This window comes from Camelus ferus, chromosome 34, assembly GCF_009834535.1.
Source record: "Camelus ferus isolate YT-003-E chromosome 34, BCGSAC_Cfer_1.0, whole genome shotgun sequence".
NCBI classification, from domain to species: domain Eukaryota; kingdom Metazoa; phylum Chordata; class Mammalia; order Artiodactyla; family Camelidae; genus Camelus; species Camelus ferus.
The window spans coordinates 16,266,507-16,287,796 of NC_045729.1; the positions used below are offsets into that span (position 1 = coordinate 16,266,507).

General features: G+C 49.3%; 1 protein-coding gene across 2 annotated transcripts; it reads right to left on the reverse strand.

Annotated features, from left to right (window-relative positions):
• Nucleotides 1-4,095: 4,095 nt before the first annotated feature.
• On the reverse strand, nucleotides 4,096-20,766 carry PEX5 (peroxisomal biogenesis factor 5). 2 transcript variants are annotated; one of them, XM_006173012.3, is made up of 16 exons: nucleotides 20,614-20,766; nucleotides 19,827-19,989; nucleotides 19,470-19,505; nucleotides 19,066-19,198; nucleotides 18,725-18,856; nucleotides 13,231-13,336; nucleotides 12,546-12,636; nucleotides 12,036-12,146; nucleotides 11,680-11,772; nucleotides 11,202-11,321; nucleotides 7,427-7,570; nucleotides 7,160-7,230; nucleotides 6,550-6,762; nucleotides 6,140-6,305; nucleotides 5,669-5,826; nucleotides 4,096-5,496 (listed from the first exon to the last, which is right to left on the reverse strand). In XM_006173012.3, exons 2-16 carry the CDS (start codon nucleotides 19,971-19,973, stop codon nucleotides 5,295-5,297), a joined length of 1,923 nt encoding a protein of 640 aa, XP_006173074.2. In that variant the 5' UTR covers nucleotides 19,974-19,989; nucleotides 20,614-20,766; the 3' UTR covers nucleotides 4,096-5,294. The 2 variants fall into 2 exon arrangements, with proteins under 2 accessions (XP_006173074.2, XP_032328755.1); XM_032472864.1 differs by lacking the exon at nucleotides 12,036-12,146 and having other exon boundaries at nucleotides 20,614-20,745.
• Nucleotides 20,767-21,290: the final 524 nt, after the last annotated feature.

A 21,290-nucleotide genomic window follows, 5' to 3' on the forward strand; every position in this document is an offset into this window, starting at 1 on the left:
TTAAACAATGAATAAGAGGCTCAGTTAGTACAACTTTGTCACTGATGGGATGTGGGAGTGAGGGAGAGTTGGGAAGTAAGGTTTGAGTCTGGGAAACCAGCAGGGACGATGGTTTCAGAAGCAGTAACTGATTTGCATTAGTCAGGAAAAGCTAAATAGTGAAAGAAACATCACACTAGACCCATGACACGAAGGACTTGGGCCAGGACGCCACACAATCCTGGCTTCCATTCAGTCCCCAGTAGATCAAGTAAGGTCATGATGGCATTTTCGGTCCCTTAAAAATTTGGGTATTCTCTTTTCTCTAGTATTCGATTACGGATATATAGTCGTCGGTCCATTTACAGAGGATTTGGAGAATATTTATTGAATATATTTGTGGTAGCATCGCATGGCTCCTTTTCAAAGGGACCTAGCCTCCCTTTCAATCAATAACTAAGACCTTGAACCTGGGCAAGGGACCGTGATTTTCCATTGAACAGCTGCCATCAGCCCTTTGCAATACTGTCTTTCATTGGCTACCAACCACTCGCTCTTAGGGATGCCATGTCTATTAACAGTCACCCCAGTTTCCTTCGGGTCAGGGTCCCCTGGTTTCCGCTCCAACCTCACCATCAGTTATAGTAATTAAGGCCACCCTGTGCTTGTGATTAAGTTTCTCCACATAGGCTTTGCTGTGCTAGAATCCTACCATCCCAATTAACACCAGGAAGCACCGTTTTTTAATTAATCTTATGTGGGACTCAGTGTAGCTTTTTAATTGAGCCTTGAGCCCAGGGATAATTTCCATTGTTCGTTTAATTCACTTATTCATTTGTTCTCCTTTTGTAATTTCTCAGTTTTATACATTAGGTTTCCTAGATCTGTCCTCCTAATGCCCTGTCTTTCCCCTCATTATTTTTTCTGTTTTTTTCACTTTCTATAATGTTTGCTTGCTTTTCGGGTCTTCAGCTTGGTTCGCAGCAGTGATCATCCTTTGTTTCTCTATTGCATCTTTACTTAGAAAATCATATTCCTTGGTTCTAAGAAGTCCTGTGCTCTACTGGCGTTTTCTTGAGGATCTGTGTGTGTGCGCACGCCAGTGTGCTGTTTGCAGAGCTCTCTCCTGACTCTCTCATCAGTTGGCCATGGTTGAGTTCTGCTCCAATACTCTCCTCTTTCCTCCCAGCCTGTGTAAATGAGAGTAGGACCAACCAGGCATAGCGCCCCAGGCACCAGAAAGCAGTCCGTCGGATGTCAGTGGCCTCAAGGCAATCACGGTTCCAGCACGCACGGTCCCCTGCACCGTCGCTGTCTCTGTCATGCTGCTCTGCTGATTCCCGGTGTCAGGGTCCCTCACAAATCACTTTGATGCCAAGCTGCAGTCTCCAAAGCCACCGCTGCAGACTTGCCACGCCACACAACTGCTGACACGTGAGCCCTGGGCACTGAGGAGCCTCTGTGCAGGACACACACCCCAGCCCTGCAGAGCCCTCTTCCCAGGAGCTGTGTTCTCCGTTGCATACGAAAACCAGCTGAACAGGGTCACTGGCTCATTCCACGGCTTTGTTCTGAAGGGGAGGCTACCCTCGTGCCTCTCCTTTACCAGAGCCATCTAGGAAAGCACCCTTCCCCCGGCTTTGTCTCAGGGCACTTTCCCTTGGAGGCAGAAGGCTCAGTGACGGAGGATTTCAATTCATCTTCTCCAAATAGGGAAGAATCAAAACATTTATCTGCATGTGGAGGTCAGCTCTTTGGGCGTGTCCTGATTCTCAGCGCACATTTCTAGCTTGCATCCAGGTCATTCAACAGGCATTGACTGAGTGTTTATATGTTGTGCGAACTGTGTGAAGTCACAGATAAGAGACGGCATGTCACATCTAAGGAGGTACGTCAGTTTTAGTGATGAGGGGTTGAGAATGAATGAAATGAGAAAAAAAAAAAAAAAACAACAAGAAGCTCTCACAGTAACCCAAGAGAGACAGCAAACCCCTGAATGCAAGTAACAGCAGAAGTACAGAAACCAGAGGACCCTTGTGGGCCTTATTGAGGGGGTAGATCCTGCAGGACTGGGTGACGAGGGGGTATCACAGGAAAATAAGGAGGAGGTGGCCAGACCCATCCACTGTTTTCTCCTGATACATCTCCAAGGGTGTGCAAAATGAGGAGCAATTTTTGGAAGGAAATTCCTGTTTTGAATTGGTTGAAGGTGACTGGGAAACATCCAAGTAGAGGACAAAGAACGTTCAGTGTGCAAGGCATCCAAGGCCGGGGGCGGAGATCTAATCTGGCCTGTTATCACCATTTAAATGGTAGTTACAGCCACAGGTGTGTACAAAGCCACCAAAGAATCCTGCAAAGCAAGGAAAGAAAGACAAGAACAGAGACCCCAGGGACAGCAGGTTTAAGGAAAGATAGACAAAAAGACACTTAAAGGAGACAGAGAAGTAAAATCTCAGGAGAGAAAAAAATAAGAGAAGCGGGGGAGAGGATTTAAAGGAGAGAATGGCCATCAATGCAAGGACACTGAGCGCAGCCAGACTGCACACGCACACCACTAGGGGGGCATCATTCACATGGACCATGTTGACAGCACTCCCCAGAATTGTGCAGTGCACCGTCTGCACAAGCAGGCATGGAAGACCTGCCTTAGGATCAAATGCCACAGTTAGGTCAAGTGACATCAGAATTAAGTGTGTCCACTGGCTTTGGCCTCACAACAAAGGCCTTTCCTGACCGCGTGGTCTCATGCTGCCCCACCACAAGCCCCGCTCTGCCCTCCAGTGCAAGGTGCATTTCACTTCTTCACAGCACATGTAACTGAGATGTTCTTATTTGCTTGTCTTGTTTCTCCTTCAACCGGTGCATAAGCCATGAGCGCAGGGACCTTGTCTGCCCTGTGGGTTATAACCCTGGTAACTGACAGCACCTGGCATGTGACAGGTTCTCCATCAATACTGGCTGAATCTGACGTGGCTTCAAGAGGCCCCCGAAGTGACCGTGCAAGCAGCCTCTTGGAAGCCTTCGTGCCACCCAGCGCAGGCAAAGCAGATCGACCTGGGGATTTTGCTAAAACCAGAAGTCAGCTCAATCCCAAGCCATTGACTCCGCCAGACTCTTTTCCTCCTTGCATTTCCACACTAGAAACTGCCTCAGCCTGCCCAGTCCATGCCCAGGCCCGTGGGCCCTGCACCCCCGCCCTTCAGAGCCCGAGGTCACCCAGGCGGGGATAACAGATGCCCCCTCCCCTGATGTTTTCTTTTCTACAAAAACATCCCACACACTAAGGAAACTTGCAAATTACAGAGAAGTGTGATGAAGCCGGAGAGAACTGCTCATAATCTTGACACGGTTATCACACTGGGAATTTCCTTAGTCTCTTCTCAATGCATTTTCTTCTTGAGCTAAGCTGTAAAGTTTGCTAACCTTTTCTTTCTCATTACATTACTGGCATTGACTGTCACTGGAAAGTGTTCCATAAATAATAGCTAAATAATATTTCGCTGTCTGGGTAATTTACTGAGCCAGTTCTCTTTTAGATACTTTTTTTTCCCCCAATTCTAAAGTGGCCCTGGACATTCATCTCCAAATACAAAAATTTGTTTATATTTTTAAAATTCTCCCCAGGAGAGAGACTTCTCGTGCTATGGCTCTTGACAGAGTTCCTGATAAAACCAGGTAGAGCCAGATGAAAACCTTTAGAAGCCCTAAGCATTGAAAAAAACTACAAAAATCCTCCCATGGGATAATTCATAACAAAAAAAGACAATACCATGCAACTATCCAGCACCCCGTATCTTCCTGCACAGAAGCAACACAGTGTGAGAAGTGCACGGCTGTTAAACACCTGTCTCTGCTGCTAAACCATCAGCCCCAGGAGCACAGGGGCCTTGACCATCTTGATCATGTCCTCGATGTATCGGGTGCTGAATAATTACAGGGCAGATGGATGAGTAATAGATACACCAAAGAGAATGTGAAAGATAAAGAGAGAAAACTGTTGAATACCAACCTCCAAACACCCACCCACCGCCCACCGCCCACCGCCCCAACCTCAGGACTCCCCGCCCAGGAGCAGGACTCATACCCACGTCAGTTCCATTTATTCTTCATACAAATATTTTATAGTTTTATTTTTAAATCATTTACACATATTCATACAAAGAAAAATAAATTTCAGGATGGAACCTTGGGACCATGGCAGTTTAAAAACAATCTCTCTGATCATTAGCTACTGAAGACAAGGCAAGAGGCTCAGCGGCCACCTCAGTCGTCTCCGCGGTGAGGGCGCCCCCCCCCAGCAGAACCCCCGCTGCTCCCGCATCTCCCTCTGTCTTCGCCTTGTGGAGGTGATGCAGGGATGGGTTTTCCACCTTCTCCCTTAGAAACATTCCCAGCAGCACGGCAAAGGCTCAAGGTAACACTGAACCCCCTCTTTGCTAGGAATTTGGCAAGATGGCAATTTCTGAAGCAACGTTCCAGAAGACTGAGCTCAGGTCCTACCCGCAGGTCCTTCTAAGGGGAGGGGGGTGGCTGCCCTCACGACATCCTCGCCCCAAGGGCTCTGTGCTCCCACCACAGGGCCCAGACCGGAGCCCTGGACCTGAGCCCGCCTGGTCCTCTCTGGATTCATTCCACAGTGAGCCGCCCTCCACCCCACACACTGACCCCTCAGCTCCTGAGGACCCTCTGCTCCCCGGGAATGAGGCCAGCATCACTGCGTGCAGCCTCGTATCCAGGGAATCCGAGCTACAGCCGGGAGAGGTCCCAGAGTGACAGAACTATGAGCACCCCTACAAAACTCAGCGCTGCTGAGCAAATCAACATTTAAATCAAACAAGCCAGCCCCTCACACACCCCACCCAGATACAGTCATCACAGAGCTGCTCCACAGGACCCGCCACACACCACTGCCCAAGCCAGCTGCACTGGTACCAACTCCCAGTAAAAGCGGGGAAAGGACAGGCGTGACGGGTGGCAGACCCGACCAGAAATGGCAGCTGATGACAACAGTTACCCTATCTCTCTGGGTCCTACCCAAAAAGCAGCACCAGAAAGGGCATGATGAGCAGAGAGATCTGTAGCCGGATGCGCAGCCCTTGAATTACCAAGGGACTCAGAGACCCGCCGCGCGTCCTCCTGCGATTATGCAGGAACGAGAACACCGCCTGCCCCTACATCAAGGCAGCGCCCGAGAGGCCGTACCGCTTGTGGTCATCAGCCCACCCCCTTGGTAGGCCCTTTTGGGGAGAGGGAATCACATCCAGAGCGGGGACCCCTCCTAGCAGACACTCGCAGGGCAGCCCGTCCCACTGTCACTGGGCCAGGCCGAACATGGCCAGGAGGGCGGGCAGGTCCCGGGCGTCGGCCGCCCCGTAGGCGTCGCTCTGGCCCAGCATGGACAAGGCCAGGCGCAGCGTGCTCCAGATGTTCTCCGACATGGCGCCCCCCTCGCCCCGAGGGCCCCGGCTTTTCCTCTGCATGTTCAGGGCCTCCAAGAAGTGCTCCACAGCCTCCCTGCAAGGAAGGAGAATGAGAGCCGGTGAGCAGAACACCAGTGGAGGGGTGGGGTGGCGGGGAGAGTTGGGGCTGGCCAGTCAAACAGCAGGATCAGGGACCGAGGAGCTGGGGTCCAGGCCGGGAAGGAGGCCACTGGTCCACGCGCTCACTGCTCAGCAGGCGCTCTCACCGGTGGGCCCCCAGGTTGATGCAGCTGATGCCCAGGTTGTAGCGGGACCGGATGTAGCCAGGCTGCAGTTCCAGGGCCCGACGGTATGCAGCCACTGCCTCTTCGCTCTGGTTTCCGTTGGCCAGGGTGGCCCCGAGCTTATTCCACAGCAAGTAGTCCTAGGACAAGGGTGGAGGAGGCTGAGGAACAGGAGCCAGGCTCAGGTCAAATGCCACGCGATCTCCCCCAGCTCCCCTGTGTAGCTGGTGTAAGCTACTACCCTGTTCCTGTCTCCTCAACAGCTCACTGTGTGGCCGCAATGCGACCGCCCCCAGCCCCCTGCAGACCCCTCTAAGCCCAGGTGACCCTGGGCTCCCTCCCTCCTTTCCCCAGTTCTCCACGGCAGTCAGCACATGGAGCACTGGGTCCCAACAAAGGTCCTCCAGGAGGCACAGAGTCAGGTCCTGTTTCCCTTCCTCCTGTGGGGCTCACGTTGGGACGAACGCTGAGGGCGGCTGTGAAGCAGTCCACCGCCTTGTCATACTCCCCACTCAGGTTGAAAAGGACTCCCAGGCCACACTGCACGTCGGGGTCAATGGATGAAGGGTCCAGGCGCACAGCTGCCAGGAAGAGCTCCTTCACTTCGAGAAACAGGGAGCTGGATAAGGAAGAATGAATGCAAAAAAGCAAGTGGATGGGTACGTCTATATTCCTAGCCCTCCAAAATAACTCAGTTAGTCAATCATATCCCCAAGGTGCGTCAATCTACCAGCATCCCTCCTTCTTTCCAATCCCGAGTCTCCCCTTTAGACCCTGAGCCTCAGTCCATCCGAACTTCCGCAGTCAAGGTCCTCCTTCTACCCAGGTTACCGTTCGCCATCCCAGGAACTCCTCACACTCACTCGGACAACAGAGATCCCAGGATGCGCTTGCTGGGGCCCAGTCCCGCCCCGCTGGCCCCTTCTTCACTGGGCGCCACCAGGTGGGCATAGGCCGGCGTGTAGCGCAGCCAGTCCCTCAGGGTTTCACAGGCCTGTCGCTGCAGGGACTCGTTGGTGAAGCTGACAGCCAGTGCCATCAGTGCTGTCCGGTTATCTGGCTGTAGCTCCAGGCACCTGTTTGGACCGAGATGGGCAGAGCTGGCCTCTGCAGTGACATCACACCCCTCGGCACCCTGGGACGCAACCCAAGCTTCAGAATGCAGTGAGGGGGCCTCACCTGCCAACCCCTCAGTTAAGAGGTACAGGGACCCTCTACAGCTGGGTTAAGAATTAAGTTACAGATCTGAGAAAGGGCAAATTTCAGCAGCCAACGAACCAACCCGGGTCCCACAAATAAAACCATGAGCTGATGAAGAAATGGAGCCAGTTTCTCCAAATTCATTCCAAACCCTGGAGTTTTATCATGAGAAAACATTTCTGTTAGTGGCCAAAAAGAAGACAAGCCTCTATCATTCCGAAGGCTGTGAGTAGAGCCCTGGGGCCACGCGGCCCCACCTTTCGGTGCACTCACTTCCGCAGCGCGCTGATGGCTAACAGCTCTTGCTCGTTCTCTGCCTGGGTGGTCCCCAGATACTGCCAGGCCTGGAGAGAAGGCGACAGGTCCCATCACCCTGGTGCAGCTTTCCACCGTGCCTCCCTCTGGCTCCCCCCACTCGCCACCTTACTCTCACACCCCCACCCCGGGCAGTCACTCGGCCTAATGCATCTGCACTGCCCTTGGGCCCCCAGAACCGCAGGGCGCGGTCTCTGATCTGCAGTCGGCACACGAGGCGCTCACTTGTGTGTGCTTCGGGTCCTGCTGCACGGCCGCCTCGAACAGCAGCGCAGCGTTAGGCAGGTCGCCCTCCTGGAGGCGTCGCAGCCCTTCCTCGAAAGGCTGCGGGTGGTCGCGCAGCGGGTTCTCCTCCTCAAAGTGGTACCCCTACAAGGAGGAGAAGCCAGGTGAGACCCCGTGGAGGAGGGAGCCACCGCGGGGCAGCAGGAATGGAGATGACAACCCAGACAGAAGTGGAGAAGAGGCCGAAGCCTCCAGAAAGGTAACTGGACAAACGCTGGCAAATTGTCCGTGTCATGAAGGAGCCCGTCTACCGGCACAGTTCCGTCGCCCCGCATCTGCTCGCGCTGCTACCCTATGTTCACAGTGACCGGAGGGCCAGGCAAGTCTGCGAGCTCTGATCCGTGCGGGGACTACGCTTATTTTAGGAAGCCTTTATAAGCCTGTATTTCCACATCCTTGACCACATCCTTCTCCTCACTGGACAGGGCACATTTCTTCACAGGATCTGCCTATGGTAATGAGACAAGCTCTCTTTAGCTGTTCAAAAGGCTTTTCTTGTTATCCTGTAATAGTGTGATAACGTATAAAGGAAATGCAATTTGGAGGCAGAGGCCCTGCCACTCAAATGCAACTCTTACCCGGCTCAAAGTCATGTGCCCACTGACCGGACAGCAGTGCGGTCAAGCACCTCGAAAAATTTAATTTATTCCCCAATTTCATTCTTAAAAGTTATTAATATTAATCTGTATCTGATAGTAATGAAAGCTAGATTCCAAAATTCCAAGGTCAGAAAATGCTTGGGAAAGACACATTCTCTTCTAGCTGAGGCTTTCTCATTGAGGGAAGAGTTCTGACGCTGTGTGCAAAGATCTGTCCACAGGAATCCACGCAGGCCAAGGTGTTAAGATAAAATGGGTCCCTAATAAGCATGTGACTTGGGACAGGCAAATAAAATGCTCCTTTTTGGAAAGTAATGGTTACCAACACAAAACAATGTATCAGAATGAAAACAAGATGCAAAATACAAGGCAGGGCCCTTTCCAAATGGGGTTAAGGACAAATCAGAATGAAACTACAAAATAAAGACACGTGTGAGGCCCTTTGTCACTACTGTTGTGAAACTACTCAAGAACCAGAAATGCTTAAATCTTGCCAGCAAAGTTCTAAGTCATTAGATGTCATCAGATGCAAATTATTTCTGACAAATAAAAAATCATCACAATGGAGATTTAAGAAGCGAGACATATAGGAGACGGATTTGGGATAAATGTATAGAAGGTACATTCATGTTGAGAGTATGCAGTGTTCCTGGGGCATGAAAACTCAGAAGGCAGAAATGAGCCTAGACCCAGGTCAGCAAGCGTCTTCTGTAAAGGGCAGAGAGTAAGAGTTTTGTCACAACCACGTGTCTCCACCACTGCAGTGAGAAAGCAGCCTCAGACAATGTGTAAACAATAGCTGTGTTCCAATAAAACTTTATTTGTGGACACTAAAACTTGAGTTTCATATTTTCACATTTCACAAATTATGAGTTTTCACTTTTTTTTCAACCATTGAAACCACTCTCAGCGCACGGGCCATAAAAAAACAGGTTTACCCGTGGGCCGCAGTTTGCCGACCCCGACCCCAGACTGTTAGAAATAAATCTTTCTGCATTCACTCTCAACTATTATCCATCATCAATCCATATTCTAAGCTACCCCGTGGGAAACAGATCTTTGCCACCTGGAACACAACTTCCTAATGAAAGTGATTCCTGCCTCTCAAGAGCTGCAGAGAGGATCAAACGAGAACATTCACTGAACCTTAACAAAAAGCTTAAAATACTGCTCATAGATCGGTATTATCCTCACGGACAACACAACAGGTCAGCGCCACCCTGCTGTAAGCACAGGGTTCTCCGCTCGTCCTCTTGTCTGTGTTACCTGTCCTCTTTGACATTTTATCAATTGCTGATCAGAGAGGAATTTTTCAAAAGTAGAATATTTGCATAGATTGGAAAAAAGAGCCCTCTGGAGGAACCTTTAACAACCCACAGGAGGCAGGATAAGCTTGGGTCACCTGTTGCATCCTAAAAAGTCTAAGTCCAAGCCAGGCATGAGGTCTGAGCCATTGTGCGGTCTGCTCAAACATCTTATAGGATCTTTCTGCAAAAAGAGGATCGCTCAGTGTGTCACATCACAGAAGCTTCTCTTTTATGCTAACAGTATACAACACCTGCTTGAGCTAAAGGTGTCTTGAAAACTTAAGGACTATCAATAAAAAACAGTACATTCAGAGACTCATGAATGCATCTGACAGGGTCAGATCCACATTTGAAAATAAAACAAGGACCACTGACATACAAGTCAATAATAGTACGAAGCGAGATAAAATCTGAAATGTTCACTATTAGGAATAAAGCAGAGTATATTATGTGCATTAATGCAAATGTTTCTAATCCTAATTCTGCAGTCCCCCAAGGTGTCAATGTTATCAAAATAGGGTTCAAGAATCTAAAAACGTAACTGTGTTTTTAAGTTTGGGATTAAAAAATGTATTCCACCTATCGTGTCATTAACACGGAAGTAAAAAATGCTAAGTGGAAGCACTGCTACGTCTGTATTTATCAGAAACATGGAACTTTTTCCCTAAACTTTTTAACTTGCCGTAAGTGGTAAGTTGATGGGGCCTATGCAAGTTATCAAATTTTTATTACAAATTAATAAAAGTATTATCTCCAAGTAATTCCTTCAGTTCTTCCTCATCAGAATTCTATAAAAGAAACTCTTACTCTGGCAAAACTAAGGGCAGGGTCCCAAAAAGTAAGCTCTCTTCTTTTCCATCACAGGACAGCTCCCAGGCGAGCAAGCTAGGACAATAAAGCCGTATTTTCCCTAGTACTGAGACTTTCGCTGGCCTTCAAATCCTAGCCTTTTGTCAGTTACCTTGAACGCTACGCTTCTCTGTCTTCGCAAGAGCTAACTCCAGCACCCTGCTCTACACCTCAGGCCCTGGTTCCAGCCCCAGCCAGGTCTGAGCTGAGAAAGACACCACTACTCACCTCCCCAGTTCCTGTTTCTCAAAACCAAACAACTCTCTCCCTCCCCCATCATGCTTCAATTCAGCAGCTCAATTATTAACCACATCCCCAAATACCTTACAACCCACAAGCAGACTTTTTCCACAGTGGTACCCCAATGTAACATACACCTCTCAAGTCAACAGAACACATTATATGCAAAATTCAACCATCTTTCACCACCAACTACTGGGAAATTTTCCTAACATTTAAGTTATTTAATGTAATTCTTTTTAAATACTCTAAATTTGGGGCAAGTGGTTAGTACCTACAGGAAGAGATTAGAACTTTAAATAAACTTGTGAGTTGAAAAAGTAAATAGGTATTAACGTGGAGGGCAGAGACGGTCTACTGCCCACCACTCTCCACCAGAGGAGTTAACAGGCTTCTTAAAATGTCTTCAACCAGCCTCCGAAGCAGGGCTCCTTTGTCTGCACTCTTAAATCATCACGTGCAAACCTCCATCCTAGGTATTACATCACCTTTGCTATCATTTGACAAGGGTGGTCCGTTATTATTAACCTTCACATCCCAAGAGCGAAGCGCACCCTCAGTGCCCAGGGGAGGGCAGGAGCAAGGGAATGGTGCGGACCCCCTTCCACGGAAGGGGGACTCAAGAAAATAATTGCCTAAGAGTGGGTACCCTTCAAATTCAGGATTAAAGGAGAGACAATAAATCATGGAAATCCTGCAGTCTGAAACACCAGTTCCTACCTTATCGTAGGAAGCAGACACAAGGTCATCGTAGTCAGAAAGCCAGGGGTGGGCCTCAGCATCCCGTTTAGCCATCTCCTCCAACTCCGCCTGCAGCTTGTCCCAGAAATCAACATCGGACTGTAAGAAAGGGAAAGCAGACAGAAGATCGGTGGTGACCACCCCACCCTGCCCCTCAGCTCCACCAACACCAATTCCCTAAGGCGGTGGTTCTTGCATCTCAATGTGTTTAAGATCACACTGAAAAGCTTTTTTAAAATGCAGATTCCTAATCCTAACCCCACATTCTGATTCAGCAGTCTGTGATGCCCAGAACCTTGCATTTCTGACAGGCACCCACCCCATTCCAAGCAACTCGGACCCAGATGATCCAGGAACATCACGAAACACACTGCTCATCATCCTTGGGGTTAACACACCCACTCTCTCCAAAGGAATGTTCTCTGGGACTGTCTACACCCGCCCCGCCTGCTCTCACCTCTATAGCTGACTTGGCTCGTTCAAATTCCATTTCGAGGGCAGATGTGTTTACTGGTCTTGTGAACTGGTCAACCCAGGCATCTGATGTACCCTGTGACAGAGAAGGATGGTCATACCACCACCACCACCGTCCTACCCACTAAACACCAACTGAATACCCACTCAGCACCACCAACCTGGGCACTTCTGAGAAGAGCATTCTCAGAGACTCTTTCCCACCCACTCAGGATCTGGATGCTACCAAAACGAGCTGGCAATAAAATCCCTTCCCCGTCTGGGACCACTGAACTCTGAACCCATGGCCTAGAGCACCAGCCGGCTCTGAGGTGGGACTGGGAGGTGACAATGTCCTACCTGCTGCTGAATAAACTCTGCTGCCCACTGCTCTGCCTGAGCTCGGCCCGACCCTGCACCGGACTCCAGGGACACCTGGCCCTCGCCAATCTGCCGCACGAATTTCAGGAACTGGGGCACAGAGACACACACGGGCCACTTGGGAGAGGACTTCCAGGTGCGCCCTCTCAACCATGCCCAGAGGAGCCTGTGCTTACCCCTCCCCAGACCATCTCTAGCTGCAGGCAAGATGTGCTAAAGGCCCTGAAAAAAGCAGAGAGCAAAAAGAAAGGGATTTCTGGCTCTAAAGATTTGAGAAGGAACAGAAAAGAGAAAGGGTCAGTAGGCAAGGAACGAGGGAAAGAATACTGGAAGGAAGGGGCAGGGTCCTAAGTCCCTGTTCTCCAGCCAGGAAGGAGTGGACCTAGGAGCTCATCTCTTTCTCTTTAACCTAAACTGGAGTAAGAGAGGCAAGACTCCTGGCTTCTAGACCAGCTCTGCTGGGCCAGGCACCAGCGGGATGCAGCTCACCTCCGAGTTAGCCAATTTGGGGTCATCCACCTTGGCCACGAAGTCACTGGCTGTGTGCTGCAGGTCCTCCTCGGGATGATATTCGTCATACCTGGACAGAAGGACATGCATTTCACACATGAGTCTGCCACCACCTTCCCCATGCTGTGCCCCACTCCCGGCCCAGGGCAGTTACTGTTCTCATCGGGGAACAGAGAAGGTGATACTACTCCGCTCTCTGGTTGAGGATCTAAAAATTGCAACTGACATTAAAGAAGGACATTTGGGCAGGTGTGGCAGATGATCCAGGAACATCACAAAACACACTGCTCATCATCCTTGGGGTTAACACACCCACTTTCTCCAAAGGAATGTTCTCTGGGACTGTCTACACCCGCGCCAGCTACCTGATTTTAGCTCCTCTCCCTTTCCCAAACGTATCTTTGCAGAGAGAAAGAACAGACAGTAGCAGGCTCCAAATTAAAAAGGGAACAGGGTGCATGAGATACAGTTACAAACTTTCGGTAGGATAGTCAGGATTCTTGACTCAGTGTATTTGAGATATAAATTAATAAGGGTAATAATAACAAGTGGAAACCTTAAGTAGAAAATGAAGGGACTGCAAATTGGTTTGAGGCTGTGGACAGAGGAGATTGGGGCGGCCGGGAAAACTGTGTGATGCTCCCTCCACAAGTGCCGGACTCACCAGCGGTCGGCAGCGGCCGTTCCCTCGGGCTCTCCCAGCCACAGCTTCTCCTCTGACTGCTCCAGATACTCCTCCGCCCAGCGGGCGGGGGACACAGACAAAGGGTCTGCAAGGAGCAGAGGGGTGGGGAGATCGGTGCAGGATCAGGGAAGGGAGAACATAAACTTCCAAGTCAAAGCAGACGAAATCCTATGGAATCCCTCAGAGACCCCGGTCAAAAGAAACTACTACTAGATTTTCAACATACAACCCACGCCCAAGAGGCCCGGGGCAGTTTACTGAGTCAGGAACCGGAGACCAAATAAGGAGGCTCAGGATGGAAGTAAGGACCAAACCTTTTTATTTGACATGCAAGAGCTCTCGCTAAGAAAGAGCAGGCACTGGGCCTCCACCTTCCTCAAGGTGCTGCAGGGAACTGGCAAGGAACCCAGGGGGAGCACAGGAGCTGCCTGTTCCTTAACCAAACGCCTGGTCTGTCTCTATCTACAGAGTTCACACCCTCCCAACAAATGAGCCTCACATTTCATCTTAACATACCTGCCAAGAGAACTGAGAAGCAGATTGCTAGGCTAGAATTAAAATACATGGGCTCACTCTTCCCACTGGATTTTTTTTTTCACTTTTTAATTGAGATGTAACACACAAACATGAAAGCACTTAAAGTGTACCAAACTTAAGCATGCGGCTTCACGAATTTCCACCTAGGAACACACTCAAAGCACCAGCACCCAGATCACCATACGGAGCATTTCCAGCTCCCTCCCTCCCAGACTCGCACAAGCCCCCATCCCCCCAGGGATAAATTCTGACTTCTGTCACTTTTGATTGGTTTCAAGAGCGATGTTTCTAAGTCTAATTCTAGAAACTGTCTTAGAAGCTCTTGTGACAAAGGGCACTGCTGAGACAACAGAATAAACGTATCAAATGAGGGTGCTGAACCGGTCCCAACCTCCTGGACTTTGCCCTTTACTATGCTGGGCCAGGAAAAAAAAAAAGCAATGAGACAGATTAGTTAAAGGATTTAAAGGGGCCCTAAGGAGTGAGCGAACGTAGAGAAGGATGGGCCTGCAGTGTTCCTTCCTTCTGCTCTGCACCAGTCCTTACAAACCAGACACCAACATGGCCATCCTGTCTTTGTGCCCAGTGAGAAGATCTGTCATTGCTTTTAACACGAGAAGGCAGGTCTACCTCCTCACTATTAATGTACAACAGAGCTTTCTATTCCATTCAACTGAGACTCTGCCTGAATAATTTCAACAAACTAGAGCATCTAAGACAATAATGTCAAAATGTGAAGGGAAAAAAAAAAGGATCAAGACTCAGAGTTCACCTAATCATAAATAATAAGTGCTTTATTGCTAATATAATAAAATATACAGTTGACAATTTTTTTGACCATGGACTTAATTTCAAGGACTCAACATTTATATCCGGATGTCCCTCACTAGCTCTTACAGGCAACATTGCACTTTCCTTTGCCCCAGCTAGACTGTTGGCTCGAGTACGAGACCTAATAAGGAGACGCTCGATACCTTTATCCCATGCTGCTGAAACATAACCAGTCCCCTCCTCAGTCTCCAGTCACTCCTTACTCTCAACTAGAGCGTCCTGCAGAAGCACACTCTGGCCACAAGCGCTCCCCGAATCGCAGAGACCAGCACTGCTGTGAAATGCTCCCCTCAAGGGCAAGAAGCAACTAAAAAGGTACCTGACAGCAGGCAAGAGGTAGTTTAGGACAAACACCCCAGATGTGAGTCATCCGCAAACAGCTGTATTTGGTACTTGGCCATATTGGCCACCAGACGCGGGATTCTCTGGCGTTGGGACCCTGCTCCAGCACAGGAGCCAGAATAACTAAAAGAAAACCACTCGGCCCTCACAATAGTTTCTGAGAAATTCTTGCAGAAAATCCGATTCGCATGGACACCTGTGAGGCTGAAGCAACTAAGGCGTGCTCGGGGGAAGGGGCTGCCCCCGGTCACGGAGACCAGCAGAGTTAGAGCCAAGCGTCTGACTCAGAATGGCCACCGCACGCGGTTTCTCAGCATGTGTTCATGTCATCCAGGCACATCTGCCCTAAGCTCGAGAGTCAAAAACTCAGAACTTCCTGCCTCTATCCCTGGAAGTTTCCATGTCTGCTGAGTCACGCGGTGGTCAAGAGTGAGGGTTCCAGGGTCAGCCCACCTGCACCCAGATCCCAGCTCCCCCGCTTAGTCACTGTGCGTCTTCAGACAAGTTAGTGACCCCTCTAAGTAACTTCCATTCCCTTATCTAAGAAGTAAAGATGATAACAGCTACATCACAGGGACTCTCCTAAAGCCCAAATGAGACAACGCCTGTGCAGGTGAGCACAGAGTAACGGACGGCAGCTATCCTCCTCACTGCTGTCTGCTCACGGCAAACCGTGCAAAAGCAGAAAACATCACAGTGAGACTGTCACTCCTTTTATTCCATAGCCTGTCCCTCTGCCATCCAGAGGAGATCCACGCCAACCGTCACCTGCTACCACTGACCACTGCTCCTTCCGTGAAAGTGCTGGTTTATCCCTCATGATTGTATGAACCTCACACACCATGTGAGCTGAAGCGGTCTGAACTCAAACCCCTTAAAGACATGTTTCATCCCTAGAGCTGAGCAATCACACGACGGAGAATTATTTGGCCCAGAAGACGGGGCGGAGGTGGAATTCCATCAAGAAATATGTCAGACTGAAAAATGAGCTTCATGTGGTGATAGAATAATTCTATACCTTGAATGCAGTGGTGGTTACACAAATCTACACGTGTGATAAAACACACAAATAAGGGCATGTAAAACTGGTGACATCTAATAAGCTCTGTGGACTGTACCAATGGCAATTTCCTGACTTTGATATTTTACGTAACTAACAGTCATGCAAAATGTTACCATTGGGAAAACAGAGGGAAAGATACACAGAATCTTTCTGTACATTTCTTGCAACGTCTACTGAAACTATAATTATTTCCAAATACAACATTAGAACAACAACAAAAAAAAAACTGAGCTTCAAAGTTCCTTTTAAACTAGATTCTAGAATCCCAACAACAGGGATTTTAAAATAATGGAGATTTAAGGAACATAACCTTCTCTCACCTTGAAGTCTACTTATCCAAAAAGCAATAGGTAACCTATATTATTAATATAATATCAGCCATTAATGCTATGAAGATAATAAAAAATGAATTAGTCTGCCCTCTGTATTCATGGGGGGCTCCCCATCCACAGATTAAACCTATTACCAATCAAAAATATTTGGGGGGGAGGCAGGCGGGAATTCCAGAAAGTTCCAAAAACCAAAACTTGAATTTGCCACGTGCTGGTGGCTACACAGCATGTACACTGTACTTACAACTATTCACACAGCATTTACATTGTATTAGATATCATAATTAATCCTGAGATGACTTAAAGCGCATGGGAGGGCGTGCGAAAGTTGTATGTAAATATTACGCCATTTTATACAAAGGACTTGAGAACCCATGGATTTTGGTATCCACGGGGGTCCTGGAATCAATCCCCTGCAGATACCAAGGGCCGACTAAACTAGAAAATCAATTTCCTTTATTCAGCTCTTTCTCCCAGATCTCAGTTCATTCGTTCAATAAATTCTGAAGGTCCACTACATGCAAAGCAATATTCTACTGCAATAGGATATTTTTATGAAGGCAGACCCCACACAATTCAACATCCCTTTCCAGCTTCCCATATCCCTGCCTCTGTGAAGCAGGCACTTTTCCAAAAGCATGTACAAAACCAAAGGAGAGAGAGCTCTTCCAAAATAATTTAACAGGTAAGACAGGTCCACAATGTTTTTCTCAAGTACTTTTTCATTACAGGTCAAGGAAATTTTTACTGGCTGCAAGTACTCAAGTGATTGTAACAAAAATCTCATTAATCTCGATGCTTATAGTAATGATGATTTTAGTTTGAATTGTCAAAACTGACTGATGCCCATACATTACAGCAGAAGTCTCTCTGTGATAACAGACAGCACTTAAGTCTAAGGTTTGTATGAAGAACTGAGTTTCGGTCTGGTGGAAGGTCTTTGTTACAGCTCAGATTCTCCAGTTGGGGCAATTTCACAGAGAAGATTCTCAATGACAGTGTAATGCTTTAAGGAGGAGCCTAGAGTCAGACAGACATGAGTTTGAGCATCAGTCTCTGTTACTGAATGATTTGGGACCAAGCATGAACCTTTCCAAATCTCAGTTTCCTTATCTATCTCATGGGGAGGAATACTTACCTTGTGTTACTCAACCAGGTTTAAGAATATAAAATGCATAAAACCAAAAACACCTGTTGTTCTTACTGAAACTCCAACTTAAAGGTGGGAAAGGGAGTCATGATAAAGGAGACCAACAGCTTTTACTAAAGGTGAATTTTAGATGTTAGAGTCTAGGGTTTTTCTCTTGTGGGCGGAGGAAGCCCTACCTTTAGGAGAATAACAGTGAGAGGGGTAGCGGGGAACCAATTAGGTCCCATTAATCATTTCAGAAAAATTGAGGAACTGTGATGATGTGAGCGCCCTGAGGGGCCAGAATCTCTGCAACATTCCCCATTTGTACCTCTCATTGTTATCAATTTCTTACATTGGAAAAAGGTTAATAGGGCTTCTCTTTCAGAACAACCAGGAGAGGAAACCTGAAGAGAATGCCCTTCCCTCGTGCCTGTAATCAGACAATCCCAAGGGATGTAGTGAGCATGGACACTCTCAGAGAGGGACAATTAGGCTGGGACCCTAAAGAGCATAAGCTGCAGGCCTGGCCATACAGCGTAACAGGTAAGCAAGCTCTCAGTCTGGCATCCTGTAAACCCGGAATCAAATCCCAGCTCCACTACGTACAAGGCTGTGTCTCCTTGGGCAAATTACTTAACCTCTCAGCCTCAGTTTTCCTATCTACAAGAAAGGAACAGGGTTTCCTATCCTCAAGGGTTCTCAAGGGGATTAAACAGACAATGCATTTAAAGCACTAACACAAAGCCTAGAACATGGGAAGTTAACATTATTATTAACTTACTGTTATCATCAAGACCTTATCCTTTAGGCCTTTGAATGCCACAATTCCAACCCTGTTCAAGATGACTTACTGCCAGAATCCCATTTCTCTCTTCCTGGACAACACTGCCATCCATCCAATCTGTGGATCCTCTCCACCAAACCATAGTAATAAAGTTCCAGATAACAAAGAAGAAAACCTCACGTCTCATGTTCTCTCTCTCTTCATCTCTCTCTCCCCCCAGAATCTCTTATCCAGTTCAAATCCCTTTCTCTGTTTAATGTAAGTTTCAATCCCAATTACCACCTAAGAGAAATCAGGTTCAGTGCCCTACAGAAAAGAATCAAGGGTCCAGAAAAGTCATAAGCAGCTGAAAGTCATAAGCACTCTTTATCCTAAAATGAATTAGGGTAAAAGTGTAGAACTTTTGACTGCACCGTAGGAACCATTTTAGATTTTCCCAGGACAAACCTCACCTGTAACCTCAGAGATGAACTCTTGGGACCAGTCAGTCTCATTATAATCCTGAGTTACATCCACAGCATCTCCAGCTGCAAGAAACTCCTGGGCCCAGTTCTCAGACAAGGCCAAGTCTGCCACACCAGGGGCTTAAGAGAGAGACAGAGAGAAAACTAAGAAAAATACACATCATACAATCATGCTTAAGGAACCCTGAGTGCACATGAAAACCCTCTGTTCCTTTTGTTTCCTGCTGCATCTGTTTTCCAATGCTAGTAGCATCGAAATACAGAACCCCCTTGGCCCTATCTGCACAGAAAAACGGGGATCCTCCCCCAGCACCAGACTCTGGACCCACCTCTCTGGGGTGCTTGGCGGAAGTTTGACTGTTCAATCTCCTGCATCTCTGCCAGGAGGTCATCCATCTTGAAGGTCTGAGGGGCACGGGATACAAGTGGTGCATTCTGATCCTGGAGGAATTCGGCCACCAACTGACAGAAGAGAAATAGTGAAATGAAACCACCAAGAGACAGCACCCGTCAGATGAGGGACACTCATGTCAAACACAAGGAAAGCGTAACACAAAAACTGCAGATTGGAAACACTCAAAGAATACTTAAAAACAAGCAAGAGAGCTAAGCCAAATCTCAGGAAACCCAATCAGGAAAGTCAAAAAATCGAAATACCGGTGAGCCAAGTTTACAGTAAAAATACAATGGGCAAACAAAAAAGACAACAAAACAGAATGGTATATTTATTTACCTCATCTTCAGAAGCTACACCCAAAGGCTTAGAGACCTAAGACAAAAGAAAGGCAGACAATATGGTACAGGGATGAAGACCACAGACACACAACTCAGCTAAGCATGGGCTAAAATTCCAACTCTTCCATTTATGTGACCTTGAGCAAGTAACAAAATTTCTCTGAGCCTGTTTCCTCACCTATAAAAACGGTTGCCTTCATCTATAGAAAGATGTTCAATGCCTAATACACTAAACAGTCTTAGCGGGTAACTACTATTATTCGCAACACAATAGGGAAAGCAGTTATCCCAAAGTGTGCAGCGGGACCCTCTACCCCAGACCACCGCTTGGGCTTTCCACCTCAAGAACACTCACCGCCTCAGAGACTGGGGCTCCTGGGGGCCAGGGGCCTGGCCTCAATCCCTCCTGCCGAAGGGCCTTGTCCTGGGTGAAGTGCCCGGCCAGCTTCATGAGCGGGTTGGCACCCCCGCATTCCGCCTCCACCAGCTCCCGCATTGCCATGGTGACCGCCGGCTCTCTGATGGGCAGAGGTTTGGACTGAGGTCCCGGAGCCAAACCCTTCCCCACCCACAACACAGGCCGGACATGGGGAAGGCGGGCAGATGTCCGTCTCAGGTTGTTGGCCGCTGGCCACTCTCCACCCCTGTGCCTTTTGCTGTGGCCCCCACCTCTGCCAAGAGTCGGGAGGCGGGTGCCCTCCTGCCGCCCCTCTCAAAAGCCACTGCTCTCCGCTCGGCCTCTCCAGCAGCCTCCCCGACTGCGGTCCCCGGAGGCGTGATGGGAGGCAGCCGCTACCCACCCAGAGAGGCTCGGACCCCAGGGGACCAGGGGGGGCAATTCCGCAACGGGGCTGTACCGGGGCATTAGCTGGGCAAGGGAGAGGGGTAACGCCGCGGGACCATAATGCCAGACCCCCACACCCCTAAACGTCCGGCAGCACAGCGGGGGGCCATTCCCGCCCCTATGCCACTTGGGCCCCTCCCCCGTTCGGCGGGTCCGGCCACCCCTCCCGCGCTCGGAGCACCCCGTCTCCCACGCCCGGGTCGCAGCTCCAGCCGCGCCCCCGCAACCCGCGAGGACACCAGAAGGGCGGGGGAAGACCAAGAAGCTGTCCTCACGCCCCCCGGGGCCCGGCGCTCACCGCGGCGCGCGGAGCCGCACGACCTGCGGGGACACCTGGTGCGGGCTGGAGGGAGACGGGAGAGGAGGGGGCGGAGAGCCAGGGGCGGGGCTCAGGCTTAAAGGGGCCGTGACCGCGCGGCCGTCGCGGCCCTGCGGAAGCTGTTTGGAGGGGCGGGACCTTAAGTCTGCGTCGCAGCGTGATGGGAGGAGCCGTGCGTCTTAAAGGGGAAGAACGCCTTAAAGGGGAAGTCATGGGGCGTCAACTCTGGGAGCGCTGAAGAGGATCACGGACTCTAGGACTTGTTTGATGGAAAACTCAAAGAGGAATGGAGCTAGGAAGGGCTTTCTGATCTTTGGGGGGAATCAGAACATTCTGCCTCTCCCTAGGAAGGGGCGCGTTGTGACCCAAGGGGATTCCCTGCCCTTTCTGGGCCTCGATTTTAGAGAAAGGCCCTAGAAGGGGAGTTGTAGAGGGTCAACTTCGGCGACTTCCCCAGCCTTCTGGGCCTGCCTGCTTCCAAAGTACCCCGAGTGGGACGGCGTCACAGTCTCCATGTGACAGAGACCTGCCCCCAACCCCTCTGCCACCTCTGCGTGCTGCAGAAAATAGCACTGGATGATGACAAATTCCGGTGACTAAAATAGGGCCCAGCGCATCCTCAGACCTCAAGCTGGTAACTAACCTATGGGGAAGGT

Excerpts from the sequence above, each read along its gene's own strand:
- PEX5 (XM_006173012.3), bottom strand. The coding sequence starts at position 19,973 with ATGGCAATGCGGGAGCTGGTGGAGGCGGAATGCGGGGGTGCCAACCCG. Across the intron at positions 7,231-7,426 it reads AGGACCCGAAGCACACACAA|GCCTGGCAGTATCTGGGGAC; the intron begins GTGAGCGCCTCG and ends CCTTCTCTCCAG. Across the intron at positions 5,497-5,668 it reads ATCAACCTGGGGGCCCACCG|GGAGGCTGTGGAGCACTTCT; the intron begins GTGAGAGCGCCT and ends CCTTCCTTGCAG.